At 43.8% G+C, this 13176-nt stretch overlaps 1 protein-coding gene across 1 annotated transcript; it reads left to right on the top strand.

Annotated features, from left to right (window-relative positions):
- Positions 1-293: 293 nt before the first annotated feature.
- On the top strand, positions 294-11372 carry LOC119169379 (Golgi-associated plant pathogenesis-related protein 1-like). The gene is made up of 5 exons (XM_037420476.2): positions 294-424; positions 2909-2967; positions 5256-5492; positions 9465-9594; positions 10982-11372. The coding sequence occupies exons 1-5, from the start codon at positions 355-357 to the stop codon at positions 11224-11226; spliced, it is 741 nt and encodes a 246-aa protein (XP_037276373.2). The 5' UTR covers positions 294-354; the 3' UTR covers positions 11227-11372.
- Positions 11373-13176: the final 1804 nt, after the last annotated feature.

Here is a 13176-nt window from a genome sequence, read left to right as displayed (position 1 = left end):
AAAAATCATCTACTACTCGGCTAATCTGCTGCATTTGGTATAAGTTATGATACGAACGAAAGAAGAAGAAGAAGCCAGAACGGACATTTTTAATTGGATAAGAACATTAGATCGATCACGCTGATTTGCAATGTAATGTGTGTGCTTTCTATTGTATCACGTTCGTTATTACAGCTTCATACAAGATTTTGAAACCACTCAATTCTAGGCTAATTCCTCTAGTGCGGGTGCACCACAGTTAATAGACGAACAAGAACAAAAACACAAAGAAGAAGAAGAAGAAGAAGAAGAAAGTGAGCGGCCGATCGGAGAACGGCAGCGGCGGCACTTGGGCGAGCGTGGCCTTCTACCACGATGAGCGAATACCTGCGCTTGCTCGCTGACAAGCTGATGTGGTGCTGCACATGCCGTCGCCCACCGAGCGGTAAGCGTAGGATCTGGCGCGCACTCGGCGCTGTTATTCAAAACAGAGTGCCAGTGACAATCAATGGGTTCGTACGTGCAATAGCCCACGAAAATCCTTACTTAGCCGCGTCGAGCGTTGAATCTGACGTTTGGAAATGAATGCGCTTCAGCGCTGTACCTATCTGATCTTTGAACGGTGATTTAGTGAACTTTATGTCACATTCTGCATACACGTGAATTATACTATCGTATTCGGCCTGAGCTTGTATCTAGTGGCCACGAGCTGATCGCACTGTGCAAGTGCAACCGAATGCGTTCACTCAGCTACGCAATAATGCTTAAGCACAGCGACACTATACTTTCAATATTTCGGCTAGAATAGTTGCATGTACCATTACAACGTCAAATAAATGCACTAAAGGCTTAACAACAAACGACACCCTAAATAAGCCCCAAGTCCAGTTGCGAATACTTTCGCGTATGTAAATAGAGCGAACGAAGGTTTTTGGCCGACTCAAATGCTACGTATTGACGATGGTGAAATGCGTTCTCTTTTCGAGTTCATTAAGCTCAAACATACAGGTATGTGCGCAAACTACCGGGAACTCACCTAACAGCGCTTATAATTATCTGCCTGCATTCAGTGAATTTCGAAGCGCCCGCAATCATTCAGTACTTCTACTCTGCCTTTTCTTTTTCCTTCTGTTGTTTTTTTTCGAGCACAATAAGCATCAAAATGTGACAATTTCGTTGCTTGAAGAAATGATAAGACATTATTGTAGAACTATCTGCCCGCATTCAGTGAATTTCAAAGCGCCCGCAACCATTAAGTACTTCTACTCTGCCTTTTCTTTTTCCTTCTGCTTTTTTCGAGCAGAATAAGCATCAAAATGTGACACTTTCGTTGCATGAAGAAATGATAAGACATTATTGTAGTGATAAGTAGCGGTAATTAAAAACGCCTTAATAATGAACTCAAATCAAGCCTCAAGTTAAAGAAGTGAGGTGATGCATACTTTTACGAAATTTTGTCAGAAGCACCATGGTTAAAATACGCGTTCTGATAATGTTCGACTATAAACCTCGGCATTGCCGTTAAGCTTCTCAAAGGGTTCCTTGTAGTCATCTAAATCTGTGCCTGCCTTCACTGAAACGCTCGTGAATTTCTCCACTAATTTTAGGGTGGCGCGTACGTGTGACAATCGGTACCGTAGTGTACTCCTGAGATTTCCGAAAAACACGTTGTTCTTATCTCTGCACAGAATAAAAGAAAGTATTATCTTATATATTTTTATGAGCTACTTTAGGCGTTACTAGATATCGTAGAGTTCTTTTCAGTAGTTTCTGGATTCCACTTGTCAGGACGAAAGCGCAGATAGAACAGGCGAAAAAACAAAGCTCTTAGAACTAACAATACAATAAAGCAGACCTGTACATAAATCTGAACCTGGGTGACCACACCCAGGAGCCATTTCTTGGCACTGTGGGAGACGTCAGAATAGTCAAAGCACTTACGGTTTTGCCCTTGTGTCCTTTCACCACTTTGTACACACCTTCAGCTTCGCGCAGCGTATACCGACATGTCATTCCTTTTGGCAATCATGGCGGTACCTTTAATAAGGCCAGACCGCAAGTACGAGTTGCTACGTGTCAGCGCATGGCGCATACACTCGGTGCCACGCCCTCTCCCCTGTAGAGTGAGTGAGCGCGCGGCAACACAAAGCTACGCACTTTCTCTGTTTGCCTACGGGAAGAGGGCATAGCGCCGAATCTATACAAGCCACACTCGGACGCTTCGAATTGCGTATGTCTGGCTTGGGCTTCATTGTCACGACAGGTGATGTGCGCGTCTTGAGCTCTTCGCACGCACCATTGTGGAATAGGTTGAGGAGGATGTGAAGTACATTTTCCTTACCCACGACGCTTTGAAACTCGAATGAACACTCGGTCTCCTTAAGATGTGGCATGCTGTGGAAGTGGAACATGAGCAAGTAGCTTCATTTACTGACTTCAGGTAAATGAAATGAGGCACGGGTACTACGTACACGAGTGCTGGCTGTTAGCAGCACACAGTAATAAGGCACTGCTCAAGGTTTAACCATCGCAGTGAAAGTATCGCGTAAATGTGCGTTTGCAAGATCTTGAAAGATCACCAATATGCTTATTTTACTTACAAGAGTCTTTTGTGTTTAATTTTTTTCCAAATTCTATTTTTGACTAGAGCAGGTAACTGCTAGCTCTCTGGCAAGTGAAGTTGGACGTTGTAACAGACAATATATAGTCATATAACATACACAAAAAGGAAAAAAAAACAAATGACATATTGAACATTTTGCACTTGGGTGTTGTTGGTAAAGGTAATTTCTAATAGAAATTCACGCGTATTTTAGTCGTCAAACTATTTTGGCTTAGAAACCAAAAGTTTAAATTTTGAAAATAAATGAAGAAAAGTAAATACTGCTTCTGTGTACTATCCACCTCAGTGTGTTTGTACTGCTTTCAGGGGTACTAGACGACAATTTCCCGACAACGACAATATTCAAGACCGTCAGTTTCGATGATGTGAGTACCCGTTATTCCAGCGCGAGCTCTTTTTTTTATGAAATTCTTTGACACATTCAAAACTAAACAGTCTCTAAAGGAGGCTCTTATATGCAGCGCACACTGTTACAAGATACTAGCTGTTCTAAACGAAGAAAAGAAAAATAAGTCGCATGATGACATGCACGACATGTGCATGCATTTTTCAGGATAGCAACGACCTTTACATAAGAAAGCCACTCATGGTCGGGACTTGTGTTGTGTCGGACGTCGTAGTCACGCTAGTACTCGGAGCACCCACTAGATGGCTCTGCGGTAGAGCACTCAGTCCACAGCGGCGCTGCTCTGTTACGGGTGGAGCCCACTAATAGCGCAGCGCTGCTCAGTATAAAAAGAGTGTTTACTGCTCTCTTTCTAACACACACAACGTAGTAGTATCATTGAAGACATTAGCATGAGTGTGCTTCAGGTGAGGGCTCGGAAAGCTGCCGTGTGCACAACTATGAACAGCTATGGTGATGAATAAAGAGGACCTTTTTGAAGAACATTAAGTCGACCCATGGTTGCTTCGCCTACTACTCGGGGTTCTCTTTAGAGGGAGATATGTGTTTTTTTTTATTACGGAAAGCCTGCGCAGAAAATTGCGCCTGACTTCATTCGTGAGAATCATGCGTGTGGTTGTACTGGACGAGCACCCCTTAGGCCGCCGCGGGGTGCAGGGGTTAAGGTTCTCGGCTGCTCACTCGAAAGACTCGGGTTCAAGTTCTTCGATTTTGGTGCGCGTTGAAGAACAACAACAAGTTGAAATTCACTAAACTTTGCCTCATTACCATATCGACAATTAGGCACGTAACATCCTAGATTAATAATAATAATAATAATAATAATAATAATAATAATAACAATAATTTATGGCCAACTACCTTCGCGTGTATATCGCACACACGCACATCACGCTTATTATATAATGGCGCTGCTGAGCCGATGCAATAATTCGAAGCACGTGCACTCGCTTCACGTTTAAATGCCCCGCGTACTCTAAGGAGCCACAGAAAAAAGTATAGCATGCATGCAAGACACCAACGTGAATGCGTGTTGACGCTTGATTAGTGCTTGCCGCATGCTGTATGCTGACGTCAGCCATGTCGAGTATATCTCAGTCTTGAACTCTGATGGTGGCGGAGGGAAAGCAAGCACAGACAGCCTTTGTCGATCGGACATCGTCCTTCGTTCATAAACAACGCATATGTTCAGTTAGTGTATAGGAGAGCTATATGTCTATTGGCGGTCGTTCGGCGACCGGGGTTTCTCTGTTTTAACTCTTATGGTCAAGCAAGAGCACAGTTGAGCATAACTCAGCAATTTCGTTCCTAAGCTAGGAGGTTGAGCACTGCCCCAACGCACAGAAAGCAAAGTTCATGCAGTGTTTCTTTTATGTATATATGCATTTTGTGTGGTGGTCGCGAGTGACCCGCAGCACACTTTCTGCCCGCACTTTGCAAGCAGGCATTCGGGGTCACAGAACACGCTCGAACAGTGAAGATAGTAGTGTTTTTCTATATAGCACGCTTTCTCTACAAAGCGTGGTCTTCCTATAAAGCTTAATTTTTCTGATATCTTTCAACAACCAATACCGGAATATGCTGTGCGCGTATTGTGGTCCGTCCATGTAGTACTGCGTAAAAGGCTTGCCACATTGATGTGGGCAGTTTGTATAGCTTTGTGCGTTACAACCCGTGAAAAACGAGCGCAAGCGTCAATATGTCACGTTTCATATCACTTCACCAATGTCACTGACCTCACTGTCCAAGACAAAAGTACCTTAATATGCCGTAGCACCGCAGCCCCTCGATACGCTCGCTTAATTTCACACTCATTTCCAATGTCGATGAAGCTCAGAGAATAACGATTTGGTTATATATCCACCCTAATTCAGCATCTCGCTGGCATGTGCGTATAAATATGACTACCTGATCGAGCAACTGACGTCATTTGGTAACAGTGAACGAGTGGTGAAGGAAAATTTACGAGGCGCTATTCTCCCCGAGGGAATTTATAAAGGGGCAACGTTTTATCTGCAAACGTCCTAAGCAGCCGAAGTGATTCGTACCAATTAACTTCAGTGTAACCTTTTCTGCGATATCACCATAATGCTGGGTCACTGCGACTGGTAGTATGAGAGGAAGAAATGATAGCTGTGCAAGATATCCTGGGATGATCGTATTGCGGGTTCATAAACGGCTTTTCGAAGTCGTCGCTAATGCAGCCACTTCTGCTGGTGACCTTCGCTGACGTTCTTCACCTTCCAGCGTGGACGGCGCATTGTACAGACCAAGACGGTGCAGAGTTCTATGCTGCGCAAGAAAATCATCAACCGATCTGATGGCACCAAGGATATCGTCGAGGAGATAATCACTCCGGGCAGCCAGACGATGCTGTCACGAGATCAGCCCATGAGCGAGGCAGATTTCCAGAAGAACTCGCTCGACTGGCACAACTACTATCGCGCCCTGCACGGTGTGCCTCCGTTGCAGCTGGACGCCAAGGTAAAATGGGGCTGCGCGTCGTTGGTGTGTATAGTGCATCCAAGGGAGCAATCTTGCAACCAACCGAACTGGCTGTCATAGACATTTGATAGGCCACTCGCTGCTCCCTGTCACATTGTAACTAAAACCACGGTAAAATTTTACCACATTCTGGACGTTGTGAGACACAATTTAGGTAGCGTTTCGCCAAAAAAATTAGAAGTAGTTTAGATAGTGAATAACTTAGAAGATATTGAACTATCTTGTTCATAGGTCGGCACTACAACGGGGTACTGTCTCAAATTCACTCGCGACAATTTTTTCAGCCTTCGCACTCGCTCAGCTATCGTACCAAACCCTATTCACACATATGAGTATTCACTCATACTCACACTCATGAGTACCCTATTACGTTTATACTCACTTGTTCGAATGAGTGTGAGTGAGTTCTCACGTTCACACGTTCAAATGAGTGTGAGTGAGTTTACCCATGGGTAAATGCGCTAAGCTATGGTATCGATACAATTTCGTAAGGATGAGCTTCTCTGCCATATAGGGTGGCACTTTCGGCTATCTGAATTGGTATCGTCGCAATAATCATTTCTTATCTATGACACCTCAAGTGTAGCATAAATGCTCTTACGACCTCCAAATGCTTGACATGGCCACCGTCGCACCGTAGCGTGCACTTCTTGGCGATGAAACTGGCATCTGTGCTCTTATCTCGAACGATCCTGAGTGTACGACGGTATACTTGGAGCGCGTGATATGCACACATTGTCTGCTCAGCTAATCAACTTATACGAAGACGTCTTACCACTTCATGAGGCTTGGCATTAGGTGAAAAATACGCCACTACTTGGATCGCTATTTGCTGCTTTTTAAATGCGAAGCATTTCTTGGCGAACTTCGGCGACTTTGAGCGTATCTATCTATCTATCTATCTATCTATCTATCTATCTATCTATCTATCTATCTATCTATCTATCTATCTATCTATCTATCTATCTATCTATCTATCTATCTATCTATCTATCTATCTATCTATCTATCTATTTAGCCACCTACGACTTTCAGCTCTCCTGGCCGTTTCACTAACGGTATCCATACGAAATTTGGTATGGCATAACATGACTGTATTGCGAGTATATTTGACTAGTCAAAACATAAAAATCAAGACATGTATGTCATGAATGTCATGATTTACATTTCATGGTCTTGCTGCTCTTGCGGCGGTTTCTTTCACATGACATGTTGCATAATTAGTATGGTATGACATGATTGCATGGCAAACACAAGCGACAGACCCTCACATGAAAATCATGATATGTGTATCATGTAACAACATGACTACATGTCACGCTAGTGATGCGCTCTCGGCCATTTCGCTAGCGTCACATATACTAATTTTGGTATTAGGGTACGTGGATGGATGACGAAGGTATCTAACTGGTTCGAACGTGATAATCTTAAGATGCGCGTCACGTAACAACATGATTACATGCCACGCTCATGATGCGCTGGCGTCTGTCCCACTAGCTTCACTTATACTACATTTGGTATTGCGGGACGTGAATGGATGACGAATCTATCTATCTATCTATCTATCTATCTATCTATCTATCTATCTATCTATCTATCTATCTATCTATCTATCTATCTATCTATCTATCTATCTATCTATTTAGCCACCTACGACTTTCAGCTCTCCTGGCCGTTTCACTAACGGTATCCATACGAAATTTGGTATGGCATAACATGACTGTATTGCGAGTATATTTGACTAGTCAAAACATAAAAATCAAGACATGTATGTCATGAATGTCATGATTTACATTTCATGGTCTTGCTGCTCTTGCGGCGGTTTCTTTCACATGACATGTTGCATAATTAGTATGGTATGACATGATTGCATGGCAAACACAAGCGACAGACCCTCACATGAAAATCATGATATGTGTATCATGTAACAACATGACTACATGTCACGCTAGTGATGCGCTCTCGGCCATTTCGCTAGCGTCACATATACTAATTTTGGTATTAGGGTACGTGGATGGATGACGAAGGTATCTAACTGGTTCGAACGTGATAATCTTAAGATGCGCGTCACGTAACAACATGATTACATGCCACGCTCATGATGCGCTGGCGTCTGTCCCACTAGCTTCACTTATACTACATTTGGTATTGCGGGACGTGAATGGATGACGAAGATATGAGACTGGTGCAAACATGATAAACATGAGATGCGTGTCATGTAACGACCTGACTACATGCTACACTCATGATCCACTCGCGGCCGTTCCACTAGCTTCACATGTGCCAAACTTGTTACGCGATGCGAATGGACGAAATAGGTGAATGACACGTCCAAACATGATAATCATGGCAAGCGTGTCATGTAACAACATGAGCGCATGCCACACTCATGATGCGCTCACGGCCTTTTCGCTAGCTTCACATATGACAAATTTCGTATTGCGTGACGTCAATAGATGACGAAGGTATGTGACTGGTGCAAGCACGATAAGCATGATATGCATGTTATGTAACAACGTGACTACATGCCACAGTCAAGGCGCCTATACATTTAGACGTGACGCGGTGCGCGTGCTCATCGGGGTTGATTTCGTTACGTCACGCCGGCGTTGCGACGTCAGGCACCGGTCCTGCTAACTCGCAAGTGCACGCCACGCTGCGTTGCTTTGACGCATGCGCGTTTCAGCGCGTCCGGCGTCCCTCCGCTACGTAAAGAGGCAGAGGCAGTGTTGTCTGGGTAAAGCAGCACGTCGCATTTCGAGCCGGTTGCCGTCGGGCCGCGCTGACAGACGCTGGTCGCGTCTGGCGTCGGACTGTAAATTGCTCGCGTTTTGCCAACGTTGCGTCGCTGTGCCCAGCGTGCGCGTGCGTCAACGCCGCATTTGAGTATATTGGGCCCTTCATGATGCGCTCGCGGCCGTTTTGCTAGCTCCACATATACCAAATTTTTGTGTTACGTGACGTCAATAGATGACGAAAGATATGACTGGTGCAAACATGATGATCCTGACACACACGTCATGTAGGAACTTCACAGCATACCACGCTCTTAGCGTGCTCGCGGCCGTTTCACTAGCTCCATATATACTGAATTTGGTATCACGTGACGTGAATAGATGACGAAGGTAAAAGACACAACCGAACATGATAATCATGACACAGAAGTTATGGTACGGCATCATTTACCTTCACCTCGTAGCGTTGTGCTGATTTTAAAGTGACATATCAACATTTCTCATTCGCGCTTCGCATATCATTGTTTCCCACTGCAAGTGGGATCTTGAAATTTTTTCCATAACTCTTCCTCAATTGCTTCTTGGTATGTTTTTAGAGGCGCCAATCACATTCCGGATTAGATGATCAGTCATATTGCCCCTTCATCATTGGCCTTACAGTTGATTTTACAAGAAGCGCTTACTTTCGACACGTAAAACGAAGTACTTCGTTTATTTGTTTGATCTTTTATTTTTAGTCAATTATAAATTTACCTATTTAGCCAGTTAGTTTGTTAGTCAGCTGGTAATTATGGTAATATTTATTAATGAATTATTTACCTATAATATTATTCATATTAATAAATAATTAGTCAGGTAGTTAGTCAGTCAGGTAGTTGATTAGTCAGTCAGTCAGTTAGTTAGTTAGATAGTTAGTTAGTTAGTTAGTTAGTTAGTTAGTTAATTAGTTAGTTAGTTAGTTAGCATTGTTGCGATCCGTCTTCGTCGTACAGCTTTTCTGTGAAAGCGGTGAACCAAGCAGGCACGTGAGCCACCTGGGCAATATTTTTGTTGAAAGGAACACAGCGCGCAGAAGCGGCCGCAACTAGCGCTGTCCGCTTGCATGTGGTGGCGCGACCGTGGTTTTTTAAAATACTCTGTCGTGCAAAGGCGTTGTTCCGTGGTGCATCAATACTAAGTTACTATAACTCATGGCGCCTTCGGCTCATCTTTGCAGCTGAATGGTATTGCGAAAAAATGGGCCACCACTCTCGCCAAAGAAGATCGCTTTGAACACAGCCCGGACTCGGAATACGGCGAAAATGTGTACGTCAAGTGGTCCAGCAACCCCAATCATCAAATTACAGGTGATCGCATATGTTCAAATGCTGTAGAAGCTGCTGGAAATTACAAAGTTTTACGCGATAGCATACCCAGCCACATCGTACGATTTATTGAACGACCATGATACTCTGTTTGAAAATGTGGCGAAGAAAATGAAAATACGTGTCGTAGAATTAGACACCATTGTTTAGTTTTCTTACTAATGGTGCGCGAAAGAGATGTCAACGATATCCTGTATCATAACATTACACCTAAATCAACGGAATTTTTTAAAACTAAATAATTTATTTTTGCCATACTTCTTTTACACAATATAACCTGCGCACAGTTATTTAAAAAGAAAAAAATAGTTTTGATGTATTCTACAAGTGTGTGTGTGTGGGGGGGGGGGGGTGAAGAGAGGTTGCAAGTTGTTTTTGGTGCAGAAATACGGCTATTTATCTTCACGGCACTGATTTACAATGAAGCTGGCTTCACGGCGCCACTCCGGAATTTTTATCTTCTTACATTTTCGCGTGTTTTGAAGTTGGGGGTTGTGGTTCGCATACATGGGCGGGTTGTGCAAAGAAAAATTCGGCATCGACTTGAATAACACTCAAACATATTCATTCGCAGCTGTACGTATTCAGCGGCTGCTCGAGACGATCTTGTTCGCCTTGGCCTTGATGTGAGCTTTGTTGTTGTTTTTTTCGTTATGGTACTCGGTTCATTTTCAGAAAATCTTTACGAAGCGGCGACATCAGAGTTTTGTTCTGGACGTCCGACAGGATTTGTCACCACTGGTGCCATAGATAAGCGCGAATTGTTCCGCTTTACGGTGAATATTCGCGAACAAGGAAACGGTGACCGTGATGGCAGCACACGATACACTTGGTGACAAAGAATCATGCGAGAATGCGCATTATTAGAAGCGGTAGGTTTTAGTTGCTCCGCACTGAGCCATCTTAATTGCACCACTCGCTTTTCGAAATGCACGCGGCCAGGACTCCATCTGTGAGATAAAACATGATCTTGGCAGGAAAAGCCAGCTTCGAGGGGCGCCTCTTGCTGCCCGGGGTTTCGATGCATATCCGTAGATTATCCTATTCGATAACACTACAAAAATAATTGCATTGATCTCAGTTTGAAGGTTTTGGGTTTCACTGTATAGACGTTTGATATAGCAAATACTTGTTGTTAGCGTCGTGGTTACTTATGTCTTTTGTAATATTAAATCAATGCATTAATGTCTAAAAAGTATATGTGTGCCTCAGAAGCTCCACCGATTTAGAACCGGCTTTTTAATAAATCGAAGAACAGTACATAACGTGCTAGGCCACCCATCAGTCACGATTTTTTATACACTTTAATAACGCCAGTCCTCTACAAAAGCCTTGGAACCTGCGTTGACCAGCGTTTTGGCCTGCGCAGGACGCGAGGCTGTCGAATCGTGGTACAGCGAGATCTCGGATTACCGCTGGGACGGTAGCGATCCGGATGTGGACGCTGTCGGCCACTTCACGCAGCTCATCTGGAAGGAGACGACTCGCATGGGGTGCGCGCAGGCTCGTGGTCCCACCAACAAGATTCTCGTCGTTGCAAATTACGCGCCACCTGGCAACGTGGTCGGCAAGTTCGCCGCATGCGTGCCGCCGCTGCAGTATTCTACGACGTAGGAGAACACTTCCTCACGGCCGCCCCGAAATTGTTCGTCATTCCATTATAGATTCGAGAGACTGTAGAATGTTCAGCCACCAAAAGTGCATAGAATAAGTGGTTCACGCGATTATTACGGATAAATTTACCCGCTTATAGACCATTCATTTTCATGTGAGATTTTCAATTCTTAGTTGTCGACAATTCTACAGTGATGAGGCAGCCTCTGCTGTTGCTTGGAGATCTGACGCGAAATCCACCAAGTTTTCCTGTTAGTGCTGTTTGCGTTTGTTCAATACGGCTTGAGGGTACGAACATCATGTGAATGAAAACACGAACTGAGCTTAAGGGTCTTTGAGTTAAATTGAGAGCAAGGTGTTGGCACACTGCCTTCGATGATAACATGTTCAATGCCTCTATTGCCTACACCAACCATCCTACAGCGTAGACATGTGTCTCGTGAACGAAGCCTGAGCCTAGCTGAGTACAAGTACGGATTACAACGAGTCGTGATTTCGCACAGGTTTAAAAAATACGAAAGAACATCCTCGTGTATTCACGCTTAATATTTGTGAACAATTTGGATACTGCTGTTTGTAATTTAATATACACCGCTGCCGTGACGGTGTTGCTAACGCACAGATCAACGAGACGCCTGTGTATCGTCTAATAAAGACGCGCCCTCAAATTTTCAACTCACACCAGTGGTGTCGCATTGTCAAATGCGCTGTCATATCACGAGGCACAACGATTTGAAGAACTCGCAATTCACTTTGACCACATGGAATTTCTTCGCCTATACGTCACATTAGGAGAACATGATCTCGTTTATTACTTTTTGTCGCCTTTCCTGCCCATGAATTCACATAAAAACAGCGCAAATAACGAGGAACAAGAAAAGAAAAAGAAACAGGCAGTGGCACTGACTTACGACAAGATTTAGTTGATGGAACCGCGCGATATATCCTTGAGCAGTATCTGACAAATAAGAGGAATGACAGCCCAAAGAAAACAGAATTTACCTATAACAACCGAGTAATCACCGTGATAACGGGCCATGAACATCTGTGTGCCAACATTCTGAAGAAAATTTATTCATACTTCTGACACGTTATCACGATGATTACTCAGATTTTAGGTGAATTCTGTTTTCATTGGGTTGTCATTCCTGTTATTTGTGACACACTGCTGAAGTATGTATTGCGTGGTTCCAGCAAAACAATCTTGTTGTAAGTAGGTGCCGCTGTCTGTCTCCTCCTTTTCTAGTCCCTCATTATTTGCGCTGTTTTTATGTAAATAATATCGTACCAACTTGCCCAAGCAACCACGTTAGCTGCCCATGAGATGCGGCCGCCATGAATTGACAAAAAACATACAAAATGTGCTTACGGTTTCGGCTTAAGTAAGCCTTGCGGCTGCATCCATCAGGACGTGAAGCCGCGAGGTTGCGTTGCCTGCATCGTCCCATGAGACAAATCGCGGTGGCTCAATACTCGCACTTTCGGTGCTGTTGATGTGCGTATAGACGTCGGGACGCCTGACTGTCGTGAAATACAGATTTCCACTCGCAAGCAGCCTCATTCGTAACAATAAACGGACAAGCCACGCCAAATTGCCTTGTACAAAAGAAGCGACTTCCTAATCTTCTTTTTACCAAGCTTTCTTTTTCATTCAATGATAGAGCGATACAATGACTGTAGACATACAGCGTGGCTAGTACTTGAAAGTCACCGCTTGTTTTTTTCTCCGTGCGTGTATTTCTGCTGGCCAAGTTACTCTGCGAGCGCTGCCTTCGGACATGAAAAAAAGTGAGACAACTTTTCTTAAGCTTTTTTCGTATGCTCATATTTTAATTTTTTGCATTTATACGTATTTTTGGGGATGTACAAGCAATACATTTTTCTTCGGTCCCGAAAGCTAATGAAGCTTTAAATGTAGGCGGGTATTTCACATATGTAAATACCAGTAAA

This window comes from Rhipicephalus microplus, chromosome 2 (assembly GCF_043290135.1).
Source record: "Rhipicephalus microplus isolate Deutch F79 chromosome 2, USDA_Rmic, whole genome shotgun sequence".
NCBI classification, from domain to species: Eukaryota; Metazoa; Arthropoda; class Arachnida; order Ixodida; family Ixodidae; genus Rhipicephalus; species Rhipicephalus microplus.
The sequence above is the reverse complement of the archived record's forward strand: the minus strand, read 5'-3'. Positions and strand labels throughout refer to the sequence as shown.